This window comes from Plutella xylostella, chromosome 10 (assembly GCF_932276165.1).
Source record: "Plutella xylostella chromosome 10, ilPluXylo3.1, whole genome shotgun sequence".
Lineage (NCBI taxonomy): Eukaryota > Metazoa > Arthropoda > Insecta > Lepidoptera > Plutellidae > Plutella > Plutella xylostella.
Genome location: NC_063990.1, coordinates 1,739,385 through 1,765,139, shown reverse-complemented (window position 1 = coordinate 1,765,139; position 25,755 = coordinate 1,739,385). Strand labels below are relative to the sequence as shown.

Here is a 25,755-nt window from a genome sequence, read left to right as displayed (position 1 = left end):
ACCTAACTGATGAGTAATACAACTCTATCTTCGTAGCGGGTATAAAGAAACGATATTTTTTCCTGATAAGCTGTATACTTTATAGCGTCCGTGTTAATAAATATAAAAATTTACGATTAATAGTGTTTTTTTTCTTGCGGAAACGACTTCATACAATACGGGCTTGATTTCAGTATTACCATAATTTATCTTTTCAAGATATGTATAGCCTTCTTTTATCGAATACCTGACCTTCTATTTATTTTCACGATAGGTACTTATTTACTGAACTCGAGCTTGTAGGAACCTATAAATCTCATTTGATTTCTGTTTGTTTAGTCTCATATCAGTTTTTATCATCAAACAGATTCGCTTTGTGGAAATGCTTATGGTACACATTCCATCTTCATATAACTCGTATTATAATTATTTATTTATTTAATTCTTTATTGCACAAATATAAAAATACATGTACAAAAGGTGGGCTTAATGACAATTAAATTATCGTATATCTTCATATTATTCGTATTATAATAATGCAAAAGTAACTGTGTCTGTCTGTCCGTCTGTCTGTTACTCTTTTACGCCAAAACTACTGAACGGATTTGAATGAAATTTGGTACAGACATGGTCTAGACCTTGAGAAAAAACATTTAGGCTACTTTTTATCCCAAAATTCCAACTTTTAAAGGCGAAGCGAAGCTCGCGGGAACAGCTATACTTCAATAAATCAAAATTCAAATTTTAACAAAATTGAATGCCACCCGATCGGCCGGCCTAAAGTGATTCAATTTTGAACCATAAATCAGAAACACAGTCGCATTGCACAACACACTTTAATGACCACTTCTTAAGTTCATTTTAGAGTATTACGCAAAGTAACTTCTTATTAGCACCTTGACAATGTTTATCGGTAAAACCGTTATAAATTCGGTCATTACTGAGAATGCATTGTGATTTTAATAATTAATGCTTTTGGCATTAAGTTTGTCTATGTACAAATTTAATTTTATGTGCAATAAATAATTTAGTAATAATAAATGCCGAATTTAAAATAAAAGATGTCTTGAATCGATCTTTATAAAAAGTAACTTTCGAAGTTATTTGTAACCTACAGCTCTTATTATTTGTTACTAGCTGTTCCCGCGAGCTTCGCTTCGCCTTAAAAAGTTTTCCCGTGGGAATTCCGGGACAAAAAGTAGCCTATGTTCTTTCTCAGGGTCTAGACCATATGTATACCAAATTTTATTCAAATCCGTTCAGTAGTTTTGGCGTGAAAGAGTAACAGACAGACAGACAGACAGACAGACAGACACAGTTACTTTCGCATTTATAATATTAGTTAGGATTACTATAGACCCTATATACGCAGTTAGCTAAAAGCTCAAAAGCTAAAGCCTTATTCTAACTCTCCATGGTCCAATATGACTGTAAAACACGTTGTAATTAGGAGTTTCGCAACATATTACGCTTAGGTTTTTGGCTACGGCTTCTGTAGTGAACTTACACATATCTGTTTACACAAACAATATGAGGCCTTGTAATTCTAAACTGAAACCTCATTTCAAATTTATTCTACCTATAATATCTACATACTGTAGGTAGTAGGTACGGTGGCCTGCGCCTAAAAGTATACAGGCGGAGTTTTTAAAATAGCGATAGCAAGCTCACATGCTGCTCAAGCACATCCACATCAACACCACTGCTACACACATCACACACAACACGTCCCCGGATTTATAACAGATGTAGCTGGTCCCTTCATCATCAGGGATCGCTATTTTAAAAACTCCGCCTGTATACTTTTAGGCGCAGGCCACCGTACATACATACATACCTACATATACAGGGAGTCCGGCACATGGACCGACATTTTTTTTCGGTAATAGAAGAAAAGTCATGTGAAGTATTTTCCACTTTAAGACCTATGTCCAAAACCCAATAGTTATTGAGATATTAAAAAATACTAGTTTTTGTCGGTCCATGTGTCGAACACCCTGTACATATTTCATTTTCACACAACATACAGACATAGTTTGATCAGCTGCGAGTCGCAACTACACAACACTTTGTTCTTGTTAAATATTGAAGAAATAACTCCTTTACTCGCTCTGAATTTTAAAGAAGTCACAATTTTAAACAAAGACGTGGAATATTTAGGGTCTGTTCCACAATGTCTGGTTAGTGGCTACCTGACGGATAAAATACATGCTGTCACTTTCTGTTATTATTTTTTAGACAGTGACAGCATGTATTTTATCCGACAGGTAGCGACTAACCAGACATTGTGGAACAGGGGCTTAGTGACGGGTCGATACTGTTGCGGGGACTTTCGAGTGTGCGTGGTTTTTAATACTTTTTTATAATGCTACAGATATATCGTTTCGTTTAGGTATTATTTGAATTTGATTTAGGTATACTTTAAGCTTTAATTCCGGTGTTGTTACAACGACTACTTAACAATAATTATAAAACAAATTGTAGATTGCACTGGACAAGGTATGTCCAATGAAAAACATTTAAAAAGAACCTACGCAATATCTACTTACGTAGCTATAAATAAACAGGCATAACGAAAAACTCTAATAGTCAAACGAAAAACTAATAGTTACATAGTTATGTAATTTTAATCAGTGAATGTACTCAAACAAAACGGGGAGCATCGCGCGGCCATTTTCAATCGCATTCGAAATTTAAACGAGCAAAAACAAAACACGCGATCAACAGCAATCTAGTTTCTCGCTGCGTTTACTGTCCATGCGAACAACAAACTCATGTAAACCCTCCAGTTAAACAACCCCTTGAAATCCATCTCTATCACCCTGACCTTACAGTATAAAACTCCTAACCATGGCTCAGAAGGCGAGTGCAATGTTTGAAGTACTTGCAATTTTAATCCCATTTACCATAGATGCTGGGTTTAAATTAGCACGTCTGTTGAACAATGGTCCGTCACACATGTTTAGCACCCCATTCACTTCACGCATCGCACCAGAGCCCCGAGCCGTACCATTCCGTGGACAAATCCGTCATCGCCCACACACTACACGAGCCCCGAGTTGCACTCCAGTCGATTGTCAACTTTATTGAGCCTAGCACAAGGCACTTAACCTATTTCTCTCGCGGCGCTCGCGTACCCAGTCGGCGAGCGCCGCGCCGTACCGCGAGCCGCACCCACCTAGCACCTACCCGTTCACACGCTGATTTGTCCGCGGACTTGTCCAGCGACAAATCCACGGATTGGTATGCCCGTGAATGGGGGACTAATGTGTTCTAGCATAGTCTCACGCGTCGAGTTTCAGTCATATTATACGCCGAGTCCGATTCCGAGAAAACTTTCTCATGCAGCCGATCCGATCTGACAGTCAGATCTGCACGATGGGGAGATTGATCGCTTGTTCCTCTAATTCTATGCAAATGTAATGTGTCTAATGTGAAATAGATGAACTGTACCTACTTTACTGTGCTTACTTTTTTACAATATACAGGGTGAGTCTTTCGTAGATGCAGAAAAGCACCTTTGGATGTGCACATGCGAAAGACTGACCGTGTATATTATCAGCTAATAGTGGGTAAGCTTTATAATATTTATTGTGGAAATTGACTGGTCGGTAAAATTACTATGAATTTCAACTATTCTTCATCATCGCCAACGCCACAGCATTATACTGACTTCTGAATTCTATACCTCAGTAATAAACAAGAAAATACTCAGTCACAATCATCTCATATTACAAAAGCCACTGATTTCGTAAGTCATAGGTAGGCAGTTAGTCTATGGTATGCAGGTATGCTTCTACCGTAACTTTCTTTAGTAGGAAACAATAATTGATACTGGTTGTCATCAATCAAAAGATCAAATAGACCGCGGATTGATTTGACTACTGCTTTATTGATATCTTCTTGAATAAGTGAATGAAGGTTTGCTATACACATTATGGTTTTTGTTGAGAACATTAAATTTTTCAAGTTTCAGGAAAGCCATGGCCCGTATTAGCCAAAAGTGTATAGTGCCACAAACTTATCTGTTCCGGTGAGAGCGAACTAAATTGGTCCATATAATCTATGTCAATATGAAATTCATTTAGTAAGTAATGAGGTATGGACCAATTTAGTTCGCTCTCACCGGAACAGATAAGTTTGTGGCACTATACATGGATGAATGGATGGATGTTTGTTACTCATTTACTTAAATAAAAGCGGCTGAAACAATTTAAAAAAAATGGAATAGGAATGTGATACTCCGGTTTAATATAATAAGTAATAAAATAATAGGGGTAAGTACTAGATAGTTATTATTCTGATGTGATAGAGGCCACCTACAAAAAAAACCTTGTATTGTATTATCTCGGAAATTCCACGGAAACCAAAGCTCGCGGTAAAACTAAGTAAAAAGTAAAGTCAAAGTCAAAGTCAAATTCTTTGTTACTTATTTTTATTCATCGTATAAATATATTTTTTTCTGATGAACGTAAATTTTTACAAACTAACTACTCTCAATATTTGGGGCGAATATCCTCTGGACTACCGCAGCGACGCAAAAATTGCCCTCATTGATTTTAATACAGAGCCCACTTCAATTACTTTGACACCACCCCGTATCTGGCATCACAAAGGATTTTGAGAGCATATAAAATCGATTTTTCAACACCATCATCGCATCCTACTGTAAAATGGACCGTAATAGTCCGACATTAGTTGTGGTTTCCTCTGTGAGGGTGGTCCTTTGTGCCTCATTCTGAATGGAGGACCAGCCGGCGGCTCTTAAGAGGGATGCTCCTTGCATGGGAAGCCCCTCGCAACTAGTGCACATGGTCATGTTACAATTCAGCTTCCGATATACTAAGTGCCAATTTCACATAGTCGGTTAGAGCATAACCAGGTATAAGTTGTTGACTTTTGACACATTTGTCAAGAATATTATATATGGAGATGACGTATAATTGATTAACCAATCCCGGTCGGTTAGATGGAGAAATTGGCACTGAATATTGAAATATAAAAATATTAAAAGCGTTCTTCTCTAGTTTGCCTTACACTTCACCTTAAATGGTAAATCATAAAAATAAGTAGAATGGTTGCACTCGTTAATTATTAATATTTAGAAAGTGACTTTCGTTGAAATCACGATATCGAAAGGACCAATAAAGTGAATATGAATTTAATACAGTGATTGCACTTAATCCAGAAAATTGGCACAGTTTTAATTTTAATTATGCGATAAAATTGGGAACTATATTTCTTGCCAGCAAAGTTTATTTTTGTCATCAACTTGTATCAGCAAATTAATAGATCAACCGCAACAATATATTTTTGTCCTCAAATAAATAAAAAGTGTCCTCTGGTATGAATCAGCAAATAATATCAATACAAAAATCTAAAATAATAGATGGATTGCCAAAAAATTTGAGTTCATTACATAAATAAAAACTTTGTATGCAGAATATTATTTTTGCTCCTCAAATAATAACTGCGCCCGCAGAATAGTAGATTTGCCAGCAAATATATTCCCCCTTATTCATAGAGAAGTTACAAAACGTTTTAACTAATAAACTGTTTTGTCCCTCTCCAACAAAGAACAATTTGTTCTTTGACAGAGAGGGACAAAACAGTTTATTAGTTAAAACGTATTGTAACTTTTCTATGAATAAGGGGGATTGACTCTAGGTCGCATGTTGCGATTTCTTTTTAATTCATATTTTATCAGCATTGCAGTAGTTACATTATGATTGGTCCAGTTATTAAAACATTATAATTCGTTAGCAATTTAATACATGAGTTTACAAATTAGCGGAGACGGTGCTATGGAGAGAGCTATGCTTGGAGTTTCTCTGATGGATCGTATCAGAAATGAGATTATCCGTCAGAGGACCAAGGTTACCGACATACTTAGCTGTCAAAATATGCAAGCTGAAGAGGCAGTGGGCTGGTCATATCTGCCGAAGAACCGATAACCGTTGGGGTAGACGAGTTCTCGAGTCGAGACCACCAACAGGCAAACGGAGCGTGGGACGCCCTCCTGCCCGCTGGACTGACGATCTTAGGCGGATAGCCGATAGTGGTTGGATGAGGAAGGCAGAGGACCGAATGTTGTGGCACTCCTTGGGAGCGGATCTATCTCCACCAGTGGATGATTATTGGCTGATGATGATGATGATGAAAAGAGGAAGTTTAAGTTTTAATTACAATAAGATTGCTTTTGATTAGAAGAAGATTAAGGTTTAAGTTATAATTAGAAGAAGGTTGTTTATGTTGTTTTTAATTAAGAATATTGATGATTTAAACTTAATTTTTTGTTTCATTTAAATATTAAACATAACATCGAGTTATGTGGACATACCTATTAAAATATATACATAAATGTTAACTTGCCACTTGATCATAAATCCCGGCAATTTTAAGTGATTAATTGTTGAATTGATTTAAAATTGTTTGGGGGCAAAAATTTGCTGGCAAATCTACTATTTTGCCTTCAAACCTATTATTTAGCAAATTCAAAACGGATTTAATTGGCGATCGTTTAAATGACACCCGATAAAATTTACATTTTAATTATTTTAATCATTTAGCGTCACAAAAATTCAGTATAGAGTCGCTACTCTGAACTTTCGTACGTCTTATTGTTCTACATTAATATAGGGGTGCCATATAAAATGTGGTGCCAAATATAAAAAAAAACTCTAGCCCATTTTACCCCATTCCAAGTCATCATTGTCTGACTCGAAGCATACTTCATTCCTGCAAGTATATTCCCAAAATTGTATGATAAGAATAATTCTTTTATATTTGCTACTAGCTGTTCCCGCGAGCTTCGCTTCGCCTTAAACAGTTTTCCCGTGGGAATTCCGGGATAAAAAGTAGCTTATGTTCTTTCCCAGGGTCTAGATCGTATGTACAACCGTATACCAAATTTCATTCAAATCCTTTCAGTAGTTTTGATGTGAAAGTGTAACAAACAGACAGACACAGTTACTTTCGCATTTATAATATTAGTTAGGATTGCTAGTCATTCTTAGTATGATGACCTCATACGCATTCGTTCCTCTGGCATTGGAGACAACTGGGATCTGGGGAACACAGGGCAGGGCATTCATAAAAGAGTTAGGGCGTCGTCTTAGGGATCGAGGACATGACAAGCGCTCTGGGGCGTACTTGATGCAGAGGATCTCCCTCGCAGTGCAGCGCGGTAATGCTGCCAGCGTGATGGGAACCTTTGGGTCCATGCGTCCTGGGGCGGGCTATTTGTATAATATTTAATTATGTTTTTCTATGTCTTTTAATTATCATATTTGTAATTTATAATTATTTACCTTTTATCTCTCTACTTTCGAATGTAATTGAATATTTTATTACCTACTTAAGATAAGTTAAAACATTTTGGTGGAGGCATTGACCTCTTTCCTATTTATGTTAGCTGATAAAACTGTATGGATGCACTGTCTAAATATAACGTTATCTAGTTTAGTGGTAAAATAAATATGTGGGCTCCAACATCTAATATTACACTAGATTTGTCGTTTAGTACGTAGGTACTTTACTTTCATAACTTTCTTTTTAGGGTTCCGTATCATTTTTAAACGATACGGAAATATGTTTACCTACCCCGAAACCTAAATTGTGTTTACCTAATACACTGGCGAGCAATTAAAAAGTTTAATCTGCCTTTGCCGTAACACTGGAACTTTTTCACTGATACGAGTGAACCTAGTAAAAAAAAAACACGCACTCACGCCTTGTACTAATGTACTCCCTTGCGGGGTAGGCAGAGGTGCATTGCTGCACCCACTTTTCGCCAGAGTGTTATGTTAGTCCCAATGTAATAGGGGGCGGGCCTATTGCCATTTTACGGGCACATCCAAGACCCGAGAACAAATATCTGTGTTTAAACAAATATCTGCCCCAGCCGGGAATCGAACCCGGGACCATCGGCTCAGTAGTAAGGGTCACTAACCACTACGCCATTCGGTCGTCTGAACCTAGTATGTCTTTCAGAATCGCTCTCAATGACTGATATGATCAAGATACATACATACATACATACATAGCCACCAACTTTTCGCAGCACATTTGTACTCACGTGATAGGTTGCGACCTATATCGCACTTTTTGGAATAAATAGGTACAATGCACTTAGGATACACATCTAGAATCTAGAGCACGTGGTATTATTGTACTTAAACTCCTTACGTTCCTTAATTGAAAACACAATGAGCCGTTTTCCTTGACAGCTGTCAGTTGAGCTTTTGGGTAAGCCGATAGATGGCGTGAAAACGCAGTGTACCAACTGTCAAAAATTACATAGAGAGCAAAGAGTACTAAACTCAGAATAAGAACTCACTAGATGTGATTAAATGTCGGGTGGTAGCGCGAGCCATCCTTCCGAGGCTCAGGCTGCAGTTAGTTTGGCATTCCGTTTTCGTAACTCTATCTTCAGATTGGCAAGGGACCATGATCCATAGTCCTTAGGCATTATTACAGTGTAGCAGTCACTATCACAAGAGTCACTATCTCACAAGAGTCACTATCTCAAAAGAGTCACTATCTCAAGTGCACTAACTCTACAGTATCAAGGGAGGAGGAGCAGATAGCTCAACTACAACTCAATTAATACAGGAGAAACACAAGGAAACTGAGAAAACTTGAAAAGAACGGCTGTACGCACAATCGCACTGAACGCTGAAGCAACAGTGACATCGACATCATAGAGAAAATAATACTACAATTCTACCTACCTACGTCACTTTCACATTTCGTTAGCCTCACAGAATAACATATTGTGATCTGAGTGTGTTCTGAGGGTTTGAAAGTTGGTACAACCCCAGACAACGCCATCTATTTCTCCAAAAAGGAACTTTTTTTTTTTTTTAACAAACGCCTCATTGAAAGAATTCATTGGTACAGGCCAGGATTTGAACCCACGGCCTCTCGATTGAGAGGATGAGCCTTATCCATTACGCCACCACCGCTCCATTGATCAAGATATTATTGAAGAATAAATTGATGACACTAATTGAACATGTACGAACAGAAACAGATGATGACTCGTAGTCGATGCACCGGAAAACTATAATTCCTAAACGGAAACATTAATTGACAACATAGTGAACTTACGATTACGAATAATAACAACTTGATTCAATGATAACAACTCTATCATCTTGTTAATAAATGTGAGTGTTAAGTGCTGAGTTGCTTTCTTAGGCCCGGTTTCTCATTTGATTAGACCTACCTATAATCATGAACTTATCGCGTGCACAGAGACAGTTCAACCAATCACACCGCTGCATCTTATACTTAAGTTCTGCTTAACTTGACGTTCTCAGCTGTGCAACCGGCAGTTAGACAACTTAATTAGTAGCGTGGGTGATGTGAAAGCTGATGGAATAAAGCTATTGAAAGACTTTCGTAAGTCACATTCATTCCAGTTGCAGGGCGTCCCACGGGTAGTCGAGTATGCGGCATAGATGGGAACATTGGGAACTGTTTACATAATTGTCGGTACTTTAATAGAGACCTTGATATAATAGACCATAACCTCATACATGTGCGTAGGTATATCATAAGTACCATAACTTATGGTCATATCATACCATATCATACATAACATAAGTCATAAATTGTCATAATACAAATGACAGATTTCTCGTCACGTGATGTTTGCACAAACATCACACAATCCACCTTCTTTTTCTCAAGTACCTAGTGGGTTAAAAAGAAACTGGGACATTCCTGACCACTTCATCACCCGCCGCCAGCTATGAGAGCTATGGGAGCTATGCCCTCTTACAAATTAGCTCACGACTTGAGATTTCGCTTATCGACATTTCTCGATAAAAACGTCACGGCATTTTAATTGCAGCTAACTGCCGTGGGTTACTCTACCTTGACAACAAATGAACAAGAGTAACATGAGAACGAAGAAGGGACGGCTCGCGACCTACCACGTGAGTCAAATGTAGAGCGAAAAGCGGATTACATGCGTCGTGACCATTTGTATCATCATGCGGCCCATCACGTCCCCACTGCTGGGGTACGGGACTCCTTCCATTGAAGAAAGAGTTTAGGCCTAGTCCACTACGCTGTCCTAGTGCGGGTTGGTGGACCCCAACACAAGCAAGCTTGTGCTCAGAGAGTTGTCGGGTAAATTTGTAATATGTGTACAATAAATAGTTAAATAAATAAATAAATAAGTGGGCAACCCGACTGTCAGATGTTTTCAAGCTGCCCGAAGGCCTCTGACTAGGCTTAACGACGACTGCTGCCGAAGGGACCCACGGCTTAACGTGCCGTCCGAAGCACGGTAGCGTCCAGATAAGAACCACTTGAAATCGGTCACCCATCCAATGGCTGACCGTGCCAGTTGTTGCTTAACCCTTAGGCCCGCTCGACTACGGACGCTTCGACCATTTGTATGAATGTATGTATTTGTAGAGAAACTTCGCTTTACTTAAGGTAGAGTGACCCGTTATGATTTCGAGATCGGGACAATAAAAGACTGGGAAGTGAAAGTAGCGAACATTCCGTGATTGGATTATGCTAAACGAAAGGCAAGATACTTAATCCCTGGTTAAAATATAATGGCGTTGAGTTTAGGTACCATTTCATAGCATGAACGATGTAGATGCCTGATGAGACGAAGTAGGTAAGTACCTTTAAAGATTATTATTTTAACATGAGTTTCATCATGATTAATGAGTGGAATATTATTTGTACAGCAATAGAGAGAAATATTGAAGCTTTGTGTTTTTCCAGCTATGACCGTTTCACCTACGTTTCATCTATATTTGACATTGGATGACTTCATAATGTATGAAAAACTTGCTTAGTCGGTAAAACAGGGATTCTCTATATTGGTTATACTTACATATTTTATTATTAGGTAATTACTGTACAATGTGCTTTGACCACATACCTACATAAATAAATACAAAATTTATATTATTTATGACTCAAATTCCCTTAATTTGCAAAAATAATTATGGATCCCACATCGCTTTTAACTATCTCATTGAGTTCAGGACGGAAACCAATGTAACATTGTTAATTGCCCTATTAAGAGTTCATAAATATATTATTCACATCTTCATAGTTCATTGTCCTTTGCCCAGCATCTCTCTATGGCCTGCGTAACAACTAATAACTATAAAACATCGATAAACGCCCTTCCTTATTGCGATTGACATATTTATGGTAATATTATAAATAATCGCGGTCTACAACAACTATAAGTACTTACTTACCTAACTAGCTTACTGCATTGAACACTGAGTTAATACTAACAAATTTAACTTAGGTGAATTTAGGTTCAAAATTCAAATTCAAAATTATTTATTATCCAAAATAAAAAATTAACATAAGTGAAACATAAAAGGTACATTTTGCCTTACACTTTAACCAAATATCTTATATTAAAACTTAAAATATTTACTATGGCCCCACACTAAGCAAGCTTGTATCGTGGGTACCGTTTGAAAACATTAACCAGTGTGACATTTTCGCTGAGAATACCTAGTTAGGCAGTATTTGTGTCAGTCAGTCAGTCAGTAAGTACCTAATCTAAACATGCAATACAAAATAATTATAAACAACTAAAATTAACACACACAGCAAGTAGATAAATATTATAAGTAGATATATATGTATATATATATATATATATATATATTAACACGTGGTCTTTAAAACTTCTTCTGTCTGCTCGTAGGACAATAGCTCGTAGGTAATCGGCACCACAAAGACGCATAACCAAAATAATGTTGTACGACAGTTTTCGTAGCTCTTAAAAAAAAGACTGCCTATTGTGTTATTTGTTCCTAGTCCGAAAGTATAAGTATTTTTTTGTAAAATTCTATTCCATTCGATTTTATTCTAACTTAGGTACTTATATATAGTCTGCAAAGAATTGAAGAGTATCCATGCCGTTTTCTGATAACACTCTATTTACTCGCGACCTTTCCACGTAGTACAAGTGGGCACCTAATTAAGAAAGTTGACATACGTATCTGTAGCCTCTCCCATGGTACAGTTAGAGGCAATATTTGCTATGTCAGCAACCCACGCGGCCCTCAATGGGGCAACTTTTGTGTTGCAACACCGACTGTACGTCCACAGTCGATGGGCGAGTGAAATGATCTTGATCATTGAAAGAGATTATGCCTTTTTTTCCGTGATTTCGAATAATATAAATATAATAAATATAAACACTCACACCTTGTACTAATGCGGGGTATATATGTCGCAGGCATTTTGTAAGATCTCGGCATTTTGTACGAACAAAAGTAAAAAGTCTTACTTGAAATCCTGAAATAAAGTCAGATTTTTCCATTTGTTCAAAGTTCAAACTGTGTTTTATCATGGTAACCCTAAAACTGCAATTAACGTCGAAATCAGAACGATTGAACGAATTATCAATATGCCTTCGGCATAATTCAAAACAGCGAGCGTTTGTAAACTGACGACGCCGTATGTAAACGGCGAGATCTTACAAAATGTCTGCGACATATACACCTTGCGGGGTAGGCAGAGGTGCATTGCTGCACCAATGTAATAGGGGGCGGGCCTATTGCCATTTTACGGGTAGATCCAAGACCCGAGAACCAATATCTGTGTTTAAACAAATATCTGCCCCAGCCGGGAATCGAACCCGGGACCTTCGGCTCAGTAGTCAGGGTCACTAACCACTACGCCATTCGGTCGTCTTGATTCGTGATTTAGAATAATTTCCGCTTTAAGGTAAACGTCCACCTATAGCTATCGTACGTATCGGACCTAACGGATGGAGAAACGGCGAAACGGCGCGGCTTTGCAAGTGCATACTTGTGTGAATTTCTATAAGTAGGTACAAATGTGTCCGTTGGGTACGACGCCTTAAGTGGTCACTTACCTTTAGACAAAAGCAATAACGAACGTTTTTTTTTTCGGAAAACAATACACTGACTACATTCGTCGAAATATAAGAGGCCCGTTTGGACAGCTCCAAAATGTATGGGATGACAGCTGGTGTCAAATCTAAATCATAAAAAATCTAAACAATAAGTAACTTTTGGTGATTCAAAAGTTCTTTTTTCTTTCGCCTATAATACGCCAGAATTTGTGTCTTTTTATGCATTTCATCAAGTAAATCAAGAGTAAATAGCAAATTTGTGTAGCTGTCGAAACGGGCCTTTTTTTTTCGACAACTGTAATTTTCAGATTTTGCAGACACCATCTTTTGTTCCCAAAAACTATGACCAAAACTTGTTGCGCGCATATTCGCTCGCGCCGTTCAGTCTAGAGAAGTATCGACTGCGCAGGCGCAAGCCAACCGAACTATCTCGTTATGCCACATGACATGAATGGGCTGCTCTGGAGGGTCACTCTACCTCAACAAAACAAGTACCTAATGAATGATAGCTGTCGTGCAATAGGTACGTTTAATTTTTTGTTTTTTCTGTTTTTTTTTTGTGTTTTTTTTTTCATATGTATTTTTTGAAGTATTCTTTTTTCTTTTTTGTTTCTGTTTTTAATGTTCAGTGTGTCAAATAAATGTTTCTTTCTTTCTTTCTTTCTTTCTAATACTAGAGAGGGGGGGTCACTCTCTAAATCAACGAACGAACGAACGAGAATTGTCGCGCAATCCGTACGCTAAGTACAACGAGATACAGTGTTGGTTAGCGCCGCTGTTTTGTTGTTCCGAAGCTTCACGGCTCTAACTTGGTGAGTTCCGATTGCGTGACAGTTTTTGGTGGTTTGATCGTCGATTTAGGGCTGATTTTTCAATGGTCAGATAAACGTTATGTGAGGAATAAAATTGTTGCTGTCACTGTCTAATACAAATATTCAGATGTGACAACATCAGAATTATTCCTCAGATAACGTTTATCTGCCCATTGAAAAATCAGCCCTTAGAGAGTGACCTCTCAGAGTCGTGGTAAGCTGCAGTATGAAACTTAGTTTTTCGTGAAGTAGACTGACCCCCGGAAGAGAGCGCAGTGTGGGCGTAGCTTTATCAATTGAGCCTCATTATGGCTGTTGTGCTATCCTCTACGCATTTGATCGTCTACTCTTAATAGAGTAATAAAAGGGGTTCGCTGAGATTTCATAATAATAATACTACTGAGTACTACATAAAATTGATATTAATACTCGCGCCGCCGCCGGCATTATGTGAATAGTGTCACCAACATCCTAACTAATATTATAAATGCGAAAGTAACTGTGTCTGTCTGTCTGTCTGTCTGTTACTCTTTCACGCCAAAACTACTGAACGGATTTGAATGAAATTTGGTATACGTAAGGTCTAGACCCTGGGACAGAACATAGGATACTTTTTATCCCGGAATTCCCACGGGAAAACTTTTTAATGCGAAGCGAAGCGCGCGGGAAGAGCTAGTATATTATATATTTTTATATTATATAGCTGTTCCCGCGCGCTTCGCTTCGCCTTAAAAAGTTTTCCCGTGGGAATTCCGGGATAAAAAGTACCCTATGTTCTTTCCCAGGGTCTATACCATATGTATACCAAATTTCATTCAAATCCGTTCAGTAGGTTTGGCGTGAAAGAGTAACAGACAGACAGACAGACAGACAGACACAGTTACTTTCGCATTTATAATATTAGTTAGGATCTAAGAGTGTCACCAATACTCTGTGCGCTTAGTGGGAGTATCACACGTTAAATAAGTGAAAACAACACGGGTTTTTTTCATTCTCGAATGGTGAATAATAATCCCCCCTCTTTCATAACTACTTATATATCAAACGCGTGTAAATAAATATGTTTATGGTAAGTACTTAAAAATAAATATCTAACGAATGCATGCAAACTATTAATCTTATTCTATTATTAGACGTGAATTGAACACAATCCAACATTCTCTTAAAATAACTGCACACAGACGAATATTTGACGCATTCAGCAGTCATTTTAATTAATGATTTATCAGTCGCATTTCATAAGGAGAGAGTGCGTTGACGAACGAACGTACAGTGCGACAATCCTATCTGTTCCGGTGAGAGCGAACTAAATTGATCCATATCTCATTATTTAGTAATGAATTTTATATTGTAAAAGATTATATGGGTTTATTGAAACCACAAGAGCGAATTACCACTAGTGGCAAACTTAAAATCTTACACAATTAAGAAATATTACACATTTACGTGAGCTGACACCGGAACAGATAAGTTTGTGGCACTGTACTTTTGTGCGTTTAGAAAAAAACAAAAGTACCCCTTTTGCTCTGTATGTTTGGTAAGAACCTAACTAAGCTATGGTTTGTAACTGTAAATTGGAGCTATTGGAAATAAATATGGTATTTCACTCAAAATAAAATACTTAAATAGCTTCACTACGCAGTGAAAGCGTTCTGTTTCCGCAAGTGTTATGCTATGAGGACCAAATGAATATTGATTGTATTTTATATAAAACGCATCGCATCTATAGACATAGATAAAATCTTGTACCTACTGTAGGTTGGCTGGTAGAAAATGCTTTTAACATTAAGTCTCATATTTGTGCAATAAAGTATTAATTAAATAAATAAAACTCTAAAAAAGGTCCTAACTTCTAATCATCGGAAGTCGATCACACTCAAGGTTGAACAAATAACAGTAGCAGTATATACGTCACATATCATAGGTCATAAAGATAATGTGTAATAGACAAAACGAGGAATTGATTATTGACATGGGGTCAATAAGATGAGATAATACGTACGACGACGATATTTATCATGACGTTTTTGTAAACAAATTGAAATAATATCAACAAAATTCAGACACCAAATGGCACCATTTTTTTTTTATTATTTATTAGGAAAGTTGAAAAAAATATTTACATTTTTAGTCGGTTATATCCTGATGCACCGTTAAGTTAAGTTAAGTTTTTTTCCGTTTAGGAGTAAGATTGGTAGATTTCTCAATGGAGAATTTTCTTTGCCCGTGAGTGTATTAAGTACGGTAGGAAATCAAAATAATAAAAGTTCAATCACAGTTACTTTGACTGAATCATAACTTTTGTTATAATTTAAATCACACCACAACAGGACCACTACTAAGAATAAAGATAAGAGCCTTTATTGTTAGTCGCCGCGCCGGATTTGTCGCTGGCGTGAAGTAAATGGGGGTTTAGACTTAAATTTCATAAACAAACACAAATAGAAAAATTAACGAAAAACATGAATGCAGCCGGAACGCATCGTTAATTCTGTGAACTGTCATAAATTAAAAAGTAATAAACAGTAATGGCGGCGGGCGTCTTGTGAAAACGACCCAGTTGGAGCGGGCCCAATGTTCTGCGGTCATATTTAACTAGTAAAGCGTGGGCTAAAATATCGGGCTAGTCGCTTTGGTATATACTTGACTGCTTTTTACCTATTAGTTTATTAGGGTGCTTACATAGAGAATCGGGTTCCCTGTATCTACCTGTACCGGTAACCTGATTATGGGAAAGCGCTCACTCACGGAGCATTTCCCGGATTTTTAAATATCATGGGCGCTTTCGCATAATCAGGTTACCGGTACAGGTAGATACAGGGAACCCGATTCTCTATGTAAGCACCCTTAAGCTGTTCGAGGCATAGCATGTACTTATAAGTCAGATCTGGATCAAATCGAAACCTACGTATTAGGTTTTACAATCTTCATTTAAATTGGATTTTATACATAGAAAATAAGGTCGCTACATAACACATTGTACATAGAAATAGTATCTACTAACTTAGTTTGTAAGTACCATTGTTACTTAACCACATATGGATCTATGGTCTGAAATAAATGATTTAAGTATTATTATATTATTATCATAACAGATAAAATTAAAAAGAATATAGGTGTAAGTATAGGTGCAGCCCTTTTAAACAAATTCAAAAAGCATGTTTTCATAATACTTATGTTATTTACATGTACGTTGACACACAGCCAACTGAGTGCATTTTAAAACATCATAATATATTCAATATACCATAACTATGATTTATTCGCATTCAAGTTGAATCTAACGCTCATCATCATCAAACATCGTGGCTACAGAGTATATTGCACAAGTCTAACACAATATTCCACAGTATACAATACCAGCTGGTTTCTGTTAGGGTGGTTACAAAATAAAAACGACACCAGTTTCATCTGAATATCAAATGATAATGTCGTCTGAAAGTGCCATCCTCAGTCCTCACCTGCTCATAAAAATCTGAATTCTTCTAGCTTTGAAAAACTAACAGACGAGGGCTGCCATGCAATCGGTACGTCTAACTCAAGGAGATAAGGTCTTGTTTGGCGCACCAGCGGTCCGAAACTTATTTTTTCGTAGCTAAAGTGACCCCGCAGCTCTGTGAGTGCGTGCGCTTGCGTAATCGGGAATGGAGCTCGGAAAATCTCAAAACCAAGTCCCTTTTGAGTTCATTTGATATTAAGAAGTTATAACATTTGCGGCTAACTGAACTATAAATGGCTTTGGGGTCTTGCAGTCAGTTGTAGTAGCAAAGCGACTCAATTAGTAAGTAATCAACAGAGAGATGATGCTGGTACTTAGTAGGAATAATACAAAGTACCTTTATGTAAACGTTTGTTTAGTTTGGTGCATAGTATAAACAAGTTTTGTTTGTAAACAAACATCACGCCATTTCTACGTCATCTTCACCGATTAACTGATAAAACTGTTATCTAACACGGGAACTACCACATACTTTTTCATAGTTATTTATTAAATAACTTACAAAAACAACGTTATTTTTCCTAACGTTAATTCGTCGATTTATCTGTGCGCGTTTCCTATAAAAGAACTGCTCTGTTCTGACCTACATACTCGATTGCCCATTGTTACACATACAATAGGTATTATAAGACTACAGACAGACAGATTTGGCATTCTGCCCTCTGCGAGTTCAAGATCGCTGCCATAAGCCAATGCCAAGGTGAACGAATATTGGCGTAGCGAGTAAAGTGCTGTGACATAAGTTTTTTTTATTTCTTTTCCGGCCATTTTTTTTACTGTCTTTTAATACGTATAAGAGAATGGCCAAATCTGACCCGCTTTGCAGCCAAATCAGAATATTTATTTAGTGATAAAAGTGTGCTGAATGAGGGAATAATATTTTTTAAAATCTAAACCACTTTTATAAATTATAGATAGATAGATATAATATTCTTTATTTGTACACACACATACATTATACTTAATTCGAGGGAAACATATAGTACAGTACAAAGACTTGATATGTTAGCACTAGGTATACATTCTGTGTAAAAAGTATCGGGACTGGATCTATAAACAAACTGAAGACTCAACAAACATCCCGCCTCGATTTAAACCTAGAACAACGGGCAGCGATGCCAATCTCCAATCGTTGACCTACAAATGGAATTACTTACATACGAATAAATCTCCGTTATCGGTATACGCACCCAATGCCTACGGTGATTATAACACATTACATACCGTAACATCACTAACATCGCAAATCAATCAAACCCAAACCGCAATAATTACAAGCAGACATCGTTTATTAAAGACCAATAGTTGAACACCTATCAGTAGGTCACAGCTGTCACGAATAAAATTCTAAGATCTATCGATAAAAAGCTTTATAAAAAGCAGACATATTTTTTGTTACGTACAGATGAGTCACCGAAGAGAAGTGAACGTGCAAAAAATTAGGTCTCCGTTCGCAAATTGGAATTGTAATTTAAAATTCGATTTCAATTATCGTTTTTTACGATTATCGATTAACATTCGGATTTGTTAAATTCATTCCTTGGATATAGGTCAAGAAATTGTTTTCTTCTTAGCGTGTCGGTGAGACCTACGGTGACCTCCTTGCACTAGTAGACTAGTCTTATGCCGAGTTGCAGAAAGGGACTTTAAGCTAATGTGGACATTAAATCTATGTCTCTCTCTTTCTGTCCGTATACTGTCAAAGCAAGGTAACAATACATTTAATGCCGACATTAACTTAAAGATCCTTTCTGCAACTCAGTGTTAGACTTTTTTCACGTCTAAGTAGCGCCCCGTGCTAGCCCTTCAGGACGCATTAATAAGGGACAGCTGATAAGTCGCTCGAGTAGGCTCGTTTCATGCTTTCCATGTGTAACATTGTTTATCATAATTTTTACTATGTAGTAGGTATGACCTATTGTATTTATAGGCCAAAATAGTTTTGTTTGGTTCAGTTTAAAAGAGCGTGCGAAAAATAACAGGTTAATTAAAGTTAGTCTCGCGTTGAAAAGTAACTGTTGTTTGTAACAGTTATTTTTTGAATTCACGATACGGCTGTTAGCTATGTGGTTTTTGCAATTTGCTCTTTCACTCTCAGTATACAAAGTTGCGAATATTATTACTGTAGAACAAATGGAAGGTTTGACTTTTTTACAGTCTCACAACTACCATAGGTAACTCAACTAGTACCTTATGTAGGACATGTAAAGAAGTGAATTAGACAGTTGAACATTTTCTGTTAGCTTGTCCATCAACTACAGAAACGAGATTATCTATTCTTGGACCAACAGAACGCCTATCTCAGCTATTGCAACACCCAGGCTTGCTGCTCCAGTTTACTCGGGAGCTAGGCTGGCTGAGCTGAAATTAAGGGAATATGCACAAAGGTTCCTTTGGAGAGAGCTACGTACGGGATCTTTGCCCTCTCTCAGAATAGAATAGAATAGAATATAGTCTCTAAACAAACAGAGAGTTGTTTATCGATAAAAAATTAATTCAGTACGGTAATGGCTTAGTATCATATAATATTTTAAGTGGATTACTGCGACATTTTTCATAATAATATGACTAAAATTGTACTGCACTCAGAACTTAAATAAAATAGTTAGTTACCTTAATAAATTAATAAAAAATTACAATCTTTCCAACACAAGATAAGCCTGTGATACGGAGGAAGCGATAAAAAGCTAACATTTCGACATGTCAGAAATAGAAAACATGCAGATGGCTTCATTTATAAAAAAACACAACATCCATTTAACTGCCATTCGAATTACGAAGTAAAACCTAAAGGCCGGTAGCGAGAAACTAATTAACCGCTTATTTAAACGAGTAAAAAACGGTTTGAAAAAACATATTACTAATCACGGATCGAAAATGTTAATTCACCCAGTGTTGCTGTAAGAATACTTTACGAAACCGAAATATGTACCTAGTTACTAATGGATCGGATTTTCATATGTATAGATTTTCAGTTTTTTCTTGTAGGTATATTCGTTTAAGTTTAAATTTATTATGAATATTATTTATATTTTACGGACGCAGGCGACCAGGTAGGTAAACCTAGACGGAGATGGCGGGATGACCTGGACAGATTTTTGCCGAATTGGCGTCAGGTGGTCGACAGCAGAGACGTGTGGTGTGGAGTAAACATGGGGAGGTATAAGTTTAGAATTTGAACTCAATAATCTTTTCGCATTGCCAACATAACGACTCGAATCTCTTGATAGACGGACAATAAAGTGATACGTTGATTCCTTTTTTTTCTTTTAAAATAATGTAAGAAACCCTGAACAACATCGTTAATATTAGTAACAGTAACTAAAGACAGCATCTAAAATAAAGGCCCATACGCAACACCTATAGTGTTTATGCAAATGACCTAAAATCTAGGCTAGATTATGTCCGTACAAACCGGTTGCTTAGGTAACGCCTCACGTTTTAAAGGACATGTTAAATTCGTTACATTGTTAATACAATATAAACAAATTATATATTTATGTGGAATTTGCAACACTTTTAAGTCATTTTAATGTGTTATGTTATGACTGTGTTAATTACCTACCCGCATTGTTATATGGTGTTAAATTGACCTTTGACACAAAAAGGTCTGTCATATTTAGTGTTTTTTTTTGACTTGTCATAGAACGTAAAGTAAGTTTTAGTTTGTATTTTTTTGTGGGAAAATAGGCTAGGTATAAGGTATTTCATTTTGCGCAATGACCGATTATTATGTAATCTATATCCTATGTAATTATAGTTCTTATAACAAAACAATATGATGGTAACGATATATTATAATTATAAACGAATGCTTACCCCCTATAATCTTTGACAGAAAGGGACTAAACAGTTCAATAGATAAAACGTTCTATAAATAATATGTATAAGAAACTAACTCTGGGTAGTTTCTTACGGTGCAACATGTTTTAGATTTATTAGAGTGCACATAACTAAATATGTAGAAGGTACCTATGTACCTACTACGGCTAAAACAAACCTTGAACTTACAATCCTCATAAATTTGCCTTAATTAAATTACGAAACAAGTAGGTTTCATACCTGCTTAAATGACCCACCATTAATTTTCAATTGCATAAGGTCATGTTTGAAAGTATACACTTACCTATTCCTACCTTCATAGTTTGCTGTACAAATTGGGCATGTATAAATTGTTAATGAAACAAAATTGTTTATTCGTTTATTTTTTTAGATAGGAAAGCGATTTGTGTAATAAATTGGAGACGTTTTACATCATAATCTCATAAAAGCAATACCTCACCTACATTTCTTAAAACAGGTTAACGACAGATAGATACTGGGTACGAGATACATACCTAAACATAACTATTATGAATTCATGCACCATGAAAATATTTTTCCTATACTTACTTACATTTTACATTATAAAATTACATATTATGGACTCGACCTACTCTTGTTTTGATGGTCCATTAAAAATGTTGCGGTTACATTAATGCTCCGTCAAAAAATGAGATACGAAGGACCACACAGCGAGTTGGAAAGAAAAACTGGGTTATTTTTATATAACTTAGTATAATTTCTTTGAGTTTGTAACATAATTTTAAATAATTCATTTGATTATATTATATGGTATGTATTAGACTCTACACCTATCAAGCTATACATATTATAGCCAAATAGCCATAGAAGATGCCGTCGGTCGCATATAATATCTCACCACTAAGGCCTGGGTCTCCTATTTACGCCGTAGGTCGTGTCCAGCGTCACGCCGTAGGCCGCGTCACGATGCTCACTATAGAAATGTACTGATGCGGTCTCCCTCACACGCCGACGTTGGCGCGTAGACGCCGTAGGTAGGCCGTAGGACGTTGATTGAAACGTTTACGTCAAAGTCGGACGCCGCATATAGCATAAAATAGGAGACCCAGGCCTAACACGCTGAATGCGATAGGTCCTAACACTCCTAACAAATCTCTTCCTAATCACCAAATTGGAGAGGGTCAGAAATCTGCGTGGCAGACCGTACAATGGTTCATTGTATACTGCATACAGCCACGTAAGTGTAATTGACACTGTGTTGGTTGGTAGGTATCTCTTACATTATTATGGCGAAGTGATCATTCGCCTTCCCAAAATGTGATGTCAGCAGAATCTAACACCGTGTTGTTGCTTAACGCACTTAGATTATAAATAAACAAACTAGATGGTGTGAGAAATTAATAAAAAAAAAGAAAAAAACTGTCTGCCTTTTGTTTACTATCAAACCGTCGTCTTTTTAAGTTCAACCTTATGACAACCATTGTACCTACTAATGAATAAAGTCACAAATCTTCTTACCGAACTAATCCTAACTTCCTAACTAATATTATAAATGCGAAAGTAACTGTGTCTGTCTGTCTGTCTGTCTGTTACTCTTTCACGCCAAAACTACTGAACGGATTTGAATGAAATTTGGTATACATACGGTCTAGACCCTGGGAAAGAACATAGGCTACTTTTTATCCCGGAATTCCCACGGGAAAACTTTTTAAGGCGAAGCGAAGCGCGCGGGAACAGCTAGTTCAAAATAAGAGCTCACTGGTAGATGTGTCGTGTTATTATAATTTGTCAATCAAGACGTTGCTTTTGCTCTGACACTCCATCTAGTTCTTCTTCTTCCTTGCCTTATCCTTATTTAGGGTCGGCTTTGTTGGTCGTCACGCCATTTTACCCTATCCTCTGTCATATCCTCATTCACTCCACACTCTCTCATATTTTCTTTCACGCAATCAAGCCACGTCTTTCTTGGTCTTCCTCTCTTGCGCCTTCCTTCGGGTCTCATTTCCAACACTTTCTTTGTCACATAATCATCTTCTCTTCTCATGACATGCTCAAACCAAGAAAGACGATGGCTTTTCATCTTGTCCACTATAGGAGCCACTTTCATACTTCCCCTTATATACTCATTTCGTATTCTATCTTTTCTTGTAACACCACACTTCCATCTCAACATACACAACACTGACACAACATGACACTCTATCTAGTTCGTATTAAAATATCTTTGTTGAAGCATAACACTTGGTTCTCTTGGCACTACCATGGTAAGTAGCAGTAGGTATGGGTAGGGATTTTTGCACGTGTGTATTTTTTTTTTGTTATGCCTAACTTGTATTAAAATTATTACCTCATCAGGTAAGCTAATTATTATTCAGCATTACTTTTCAATGGTGCAAGACAATCCTCAGGTATCTTTATCCTAACTAACTGTGTCTGTCTGTCTGTCTGTTACCCTTTCACCCCAAAACTACCGAACGGATTTTCTTGAATCACATTTGGTATACATATGGTCTAGCTAGACCCTGAGAAAGAAGTGACTTAACTATTAGTAAGTAGCCTATGTTCTTTCAAAGAACTTAGGCTACTTTTTATCCCGGAATTCCCACGGGAAAACTTTTTAAGGCGAAGCGAAGCTCGCGGGAACAGCTATTATTATTTATAACTTAAGGATAGTACGTAATACGTAGGTACCTATCTCTGGTTAAGACTTAATATATTTATTCCTGGCATCCTTACAAGCGGGCCTAAGTGTAAGTAAGTACCTAGGTAGCTATAGGTACATACCTAAGTAAGTAATTATATTTTTTGGGTGAACTGACTTTTACTGTATTATATTTAACTAGCTGTTCCCGCGAGCTTCGCTTCGCCTTAAAAAGTTTTCCGTGGGAATTCCGGGATAAAAAGTAGCCTATGTTCTTTCTCAGGGTCTAGACCATATGTATACCAAATTTCATTCAAATCCGTTCAGTAGTTTTGTCGTGAAAGAGTAACAGACAGACAGACAGACAGACACAATTACTTTCGCATTTATAATATTATATATTAGTTAGAATGTTGTAAGAAAGAACGTAGCTAGTTACCCTAAGCTATGTAATGTAATGTACCTATTTGGCTGGCCTGCACTCCAAACCTAGGTCCTAGGTTGTGCACCCAACTTAATAGACAGCTTCAGGAGTAGCTATTTAGGTTCTTATCTCTTATCCTTATGCCTATTGCAATCCAAACGTGTCTCACCTTTTAGGTCTCCAGCGTCTAATGAGAACTCCAAACATATTGAGAGATTCAAACTTCATTCATGTTAACACAGACACACTTGTTTCACTTAGCACAACACTAAACACACACTTTGCTTACAAATTCACGTTCAAATGTTATTCCGCGAGTTTATCAACTAAACGTAAACCTCATTTGTTAATTTCACTACACGAAGAAAAACTTATTAGAATCACCACAAAAAGAAAAACAAACTATTATCCGGCCAGCGCGTGTCACATTCGAAATTCAAAACTGCGTTCACAGAGCAAAGAGTTCACTCGCGGTTCTTTTTTTCTTAATTTAAAATTAGGGCGCGCGCACACGTGCGCTCGTGCCGCGCTCTGCCCGGCGATTGACTGGCTGGCTAGATGTAGAATGCCGGCGGCAGAATTGCAGCTTGTCGTATGCATTTTGTGTATCCCGGTTACAAAAGCGGCTAGGATACGATTCATAAATTTTCGATGTCAACCGACCTGCTAGGCCGCGTTTAATCTGCAGTAGTGAATGGGCTTAGCGGTCGTTGCGGTTAAGACTGTCTGTGAATAAGTTCAAAGGGAATAGCTCTGCTGATTGTTGTTCGTGTTATTATTAATATTTTATAGTTGCGTGTAACGAGGTATATTAAGTGTTTTTGAGTATCTAGTTTAACGACTTACACGTACTTAGTAGATACTGCACCTATAATAAATAAATAAATATGTGGGGACATCTCACACACGGCCATCCGACCCCAAGCTAGGCAGAGCCTGTGTTATGGGTATCGGACAGCTGATATATCTACACAAATACATAGATAGATAAATATTAAATATAAATATCAATTATACACATAAAGTCCTAAATTTACCTATTATACATATAAAGTCCTAAATTTTTGTTTAAGAATAATAAGAATAGAATTGAGGGTGTTCCTATTTGATAAGGGTGTTCCTTTTAGATAACTGGGAAATAAAATTTTACACTAACACTGGAATTAATAGCGTACTTCAACTAATATTTCAGCGTTTACAGCCGTGAAAGCACTAAACATCTTTGGCTTTTCAGAACTCTACCTTATTTCGTAACTTCCACGGTAGAAAATGTGCTGGCTGGATTTCTTCGTCTATTTTCCTATAGAGGTTGTATATTTTTTCCCGATGCGACCTACTTTTAAGGTAAGTTTGTCCAGGACGAGTCGAGTGGTCCCGCTACCCGCTATACAGGGTGCCCATTTAGATCCGCCAGAAGGGTTAGGTACTCTAACTTAACAAAAAATAAAACGAACGAGGTAGGTATATGGCTCTTGTAGTCGTGAAAATAAAGACTGCAATTTTGGTACTTATCATTGTCAGTTATAAATAACTGACAATGATAAGTACCAAATGTATTATTGATTAAGTAAATTTAAATGCATAAAAAAAGAAAATAGGTAGGTAATCATCTCTTATGAACAGATTTATGCTTAATTAAAGTTAAAATTCGACAAAACATACGCTTAAATATTTTGGTAGGTAGTTAGGATCCATTTCCGTTTCCATGGTTTT

The 25,755-nt window shown here is 37.0% G+C and overlaps 1 protein-coding gene across 7 annotated transcripts in view; it reads right to left on the bottom strand.

The window, feature by feature from the left end:
* LOC105390148 overlaps positions 1-25,755 on the bottom strand; it is a 304,252-nt gene that overhangs the window by 252,823 nt on the left and 25,674 nt on the right. For 2 of the 7 annotated variants that reach the window (XM_048623484.1, XM_048623486.1), the window contains exon 1: positions 24,212-24,872. The exons of 4 other annotated variants lie outside the window; for them this stretch is intronic. In XM_048623484.1, coding sequence (XP_048479441.1) covers positions 24,212-24,270 — 59 coding nt within the window. In that variant the 5' untranslated portion in view covers positions 24,271-24,872. Of the gene's footprint in view, positions 1-24,211; positions 24,876-25,755 lie in introns of those variants that run through there. One more of the 7 variants, XM_048623487.1, reaches the window with a different exon arrangement.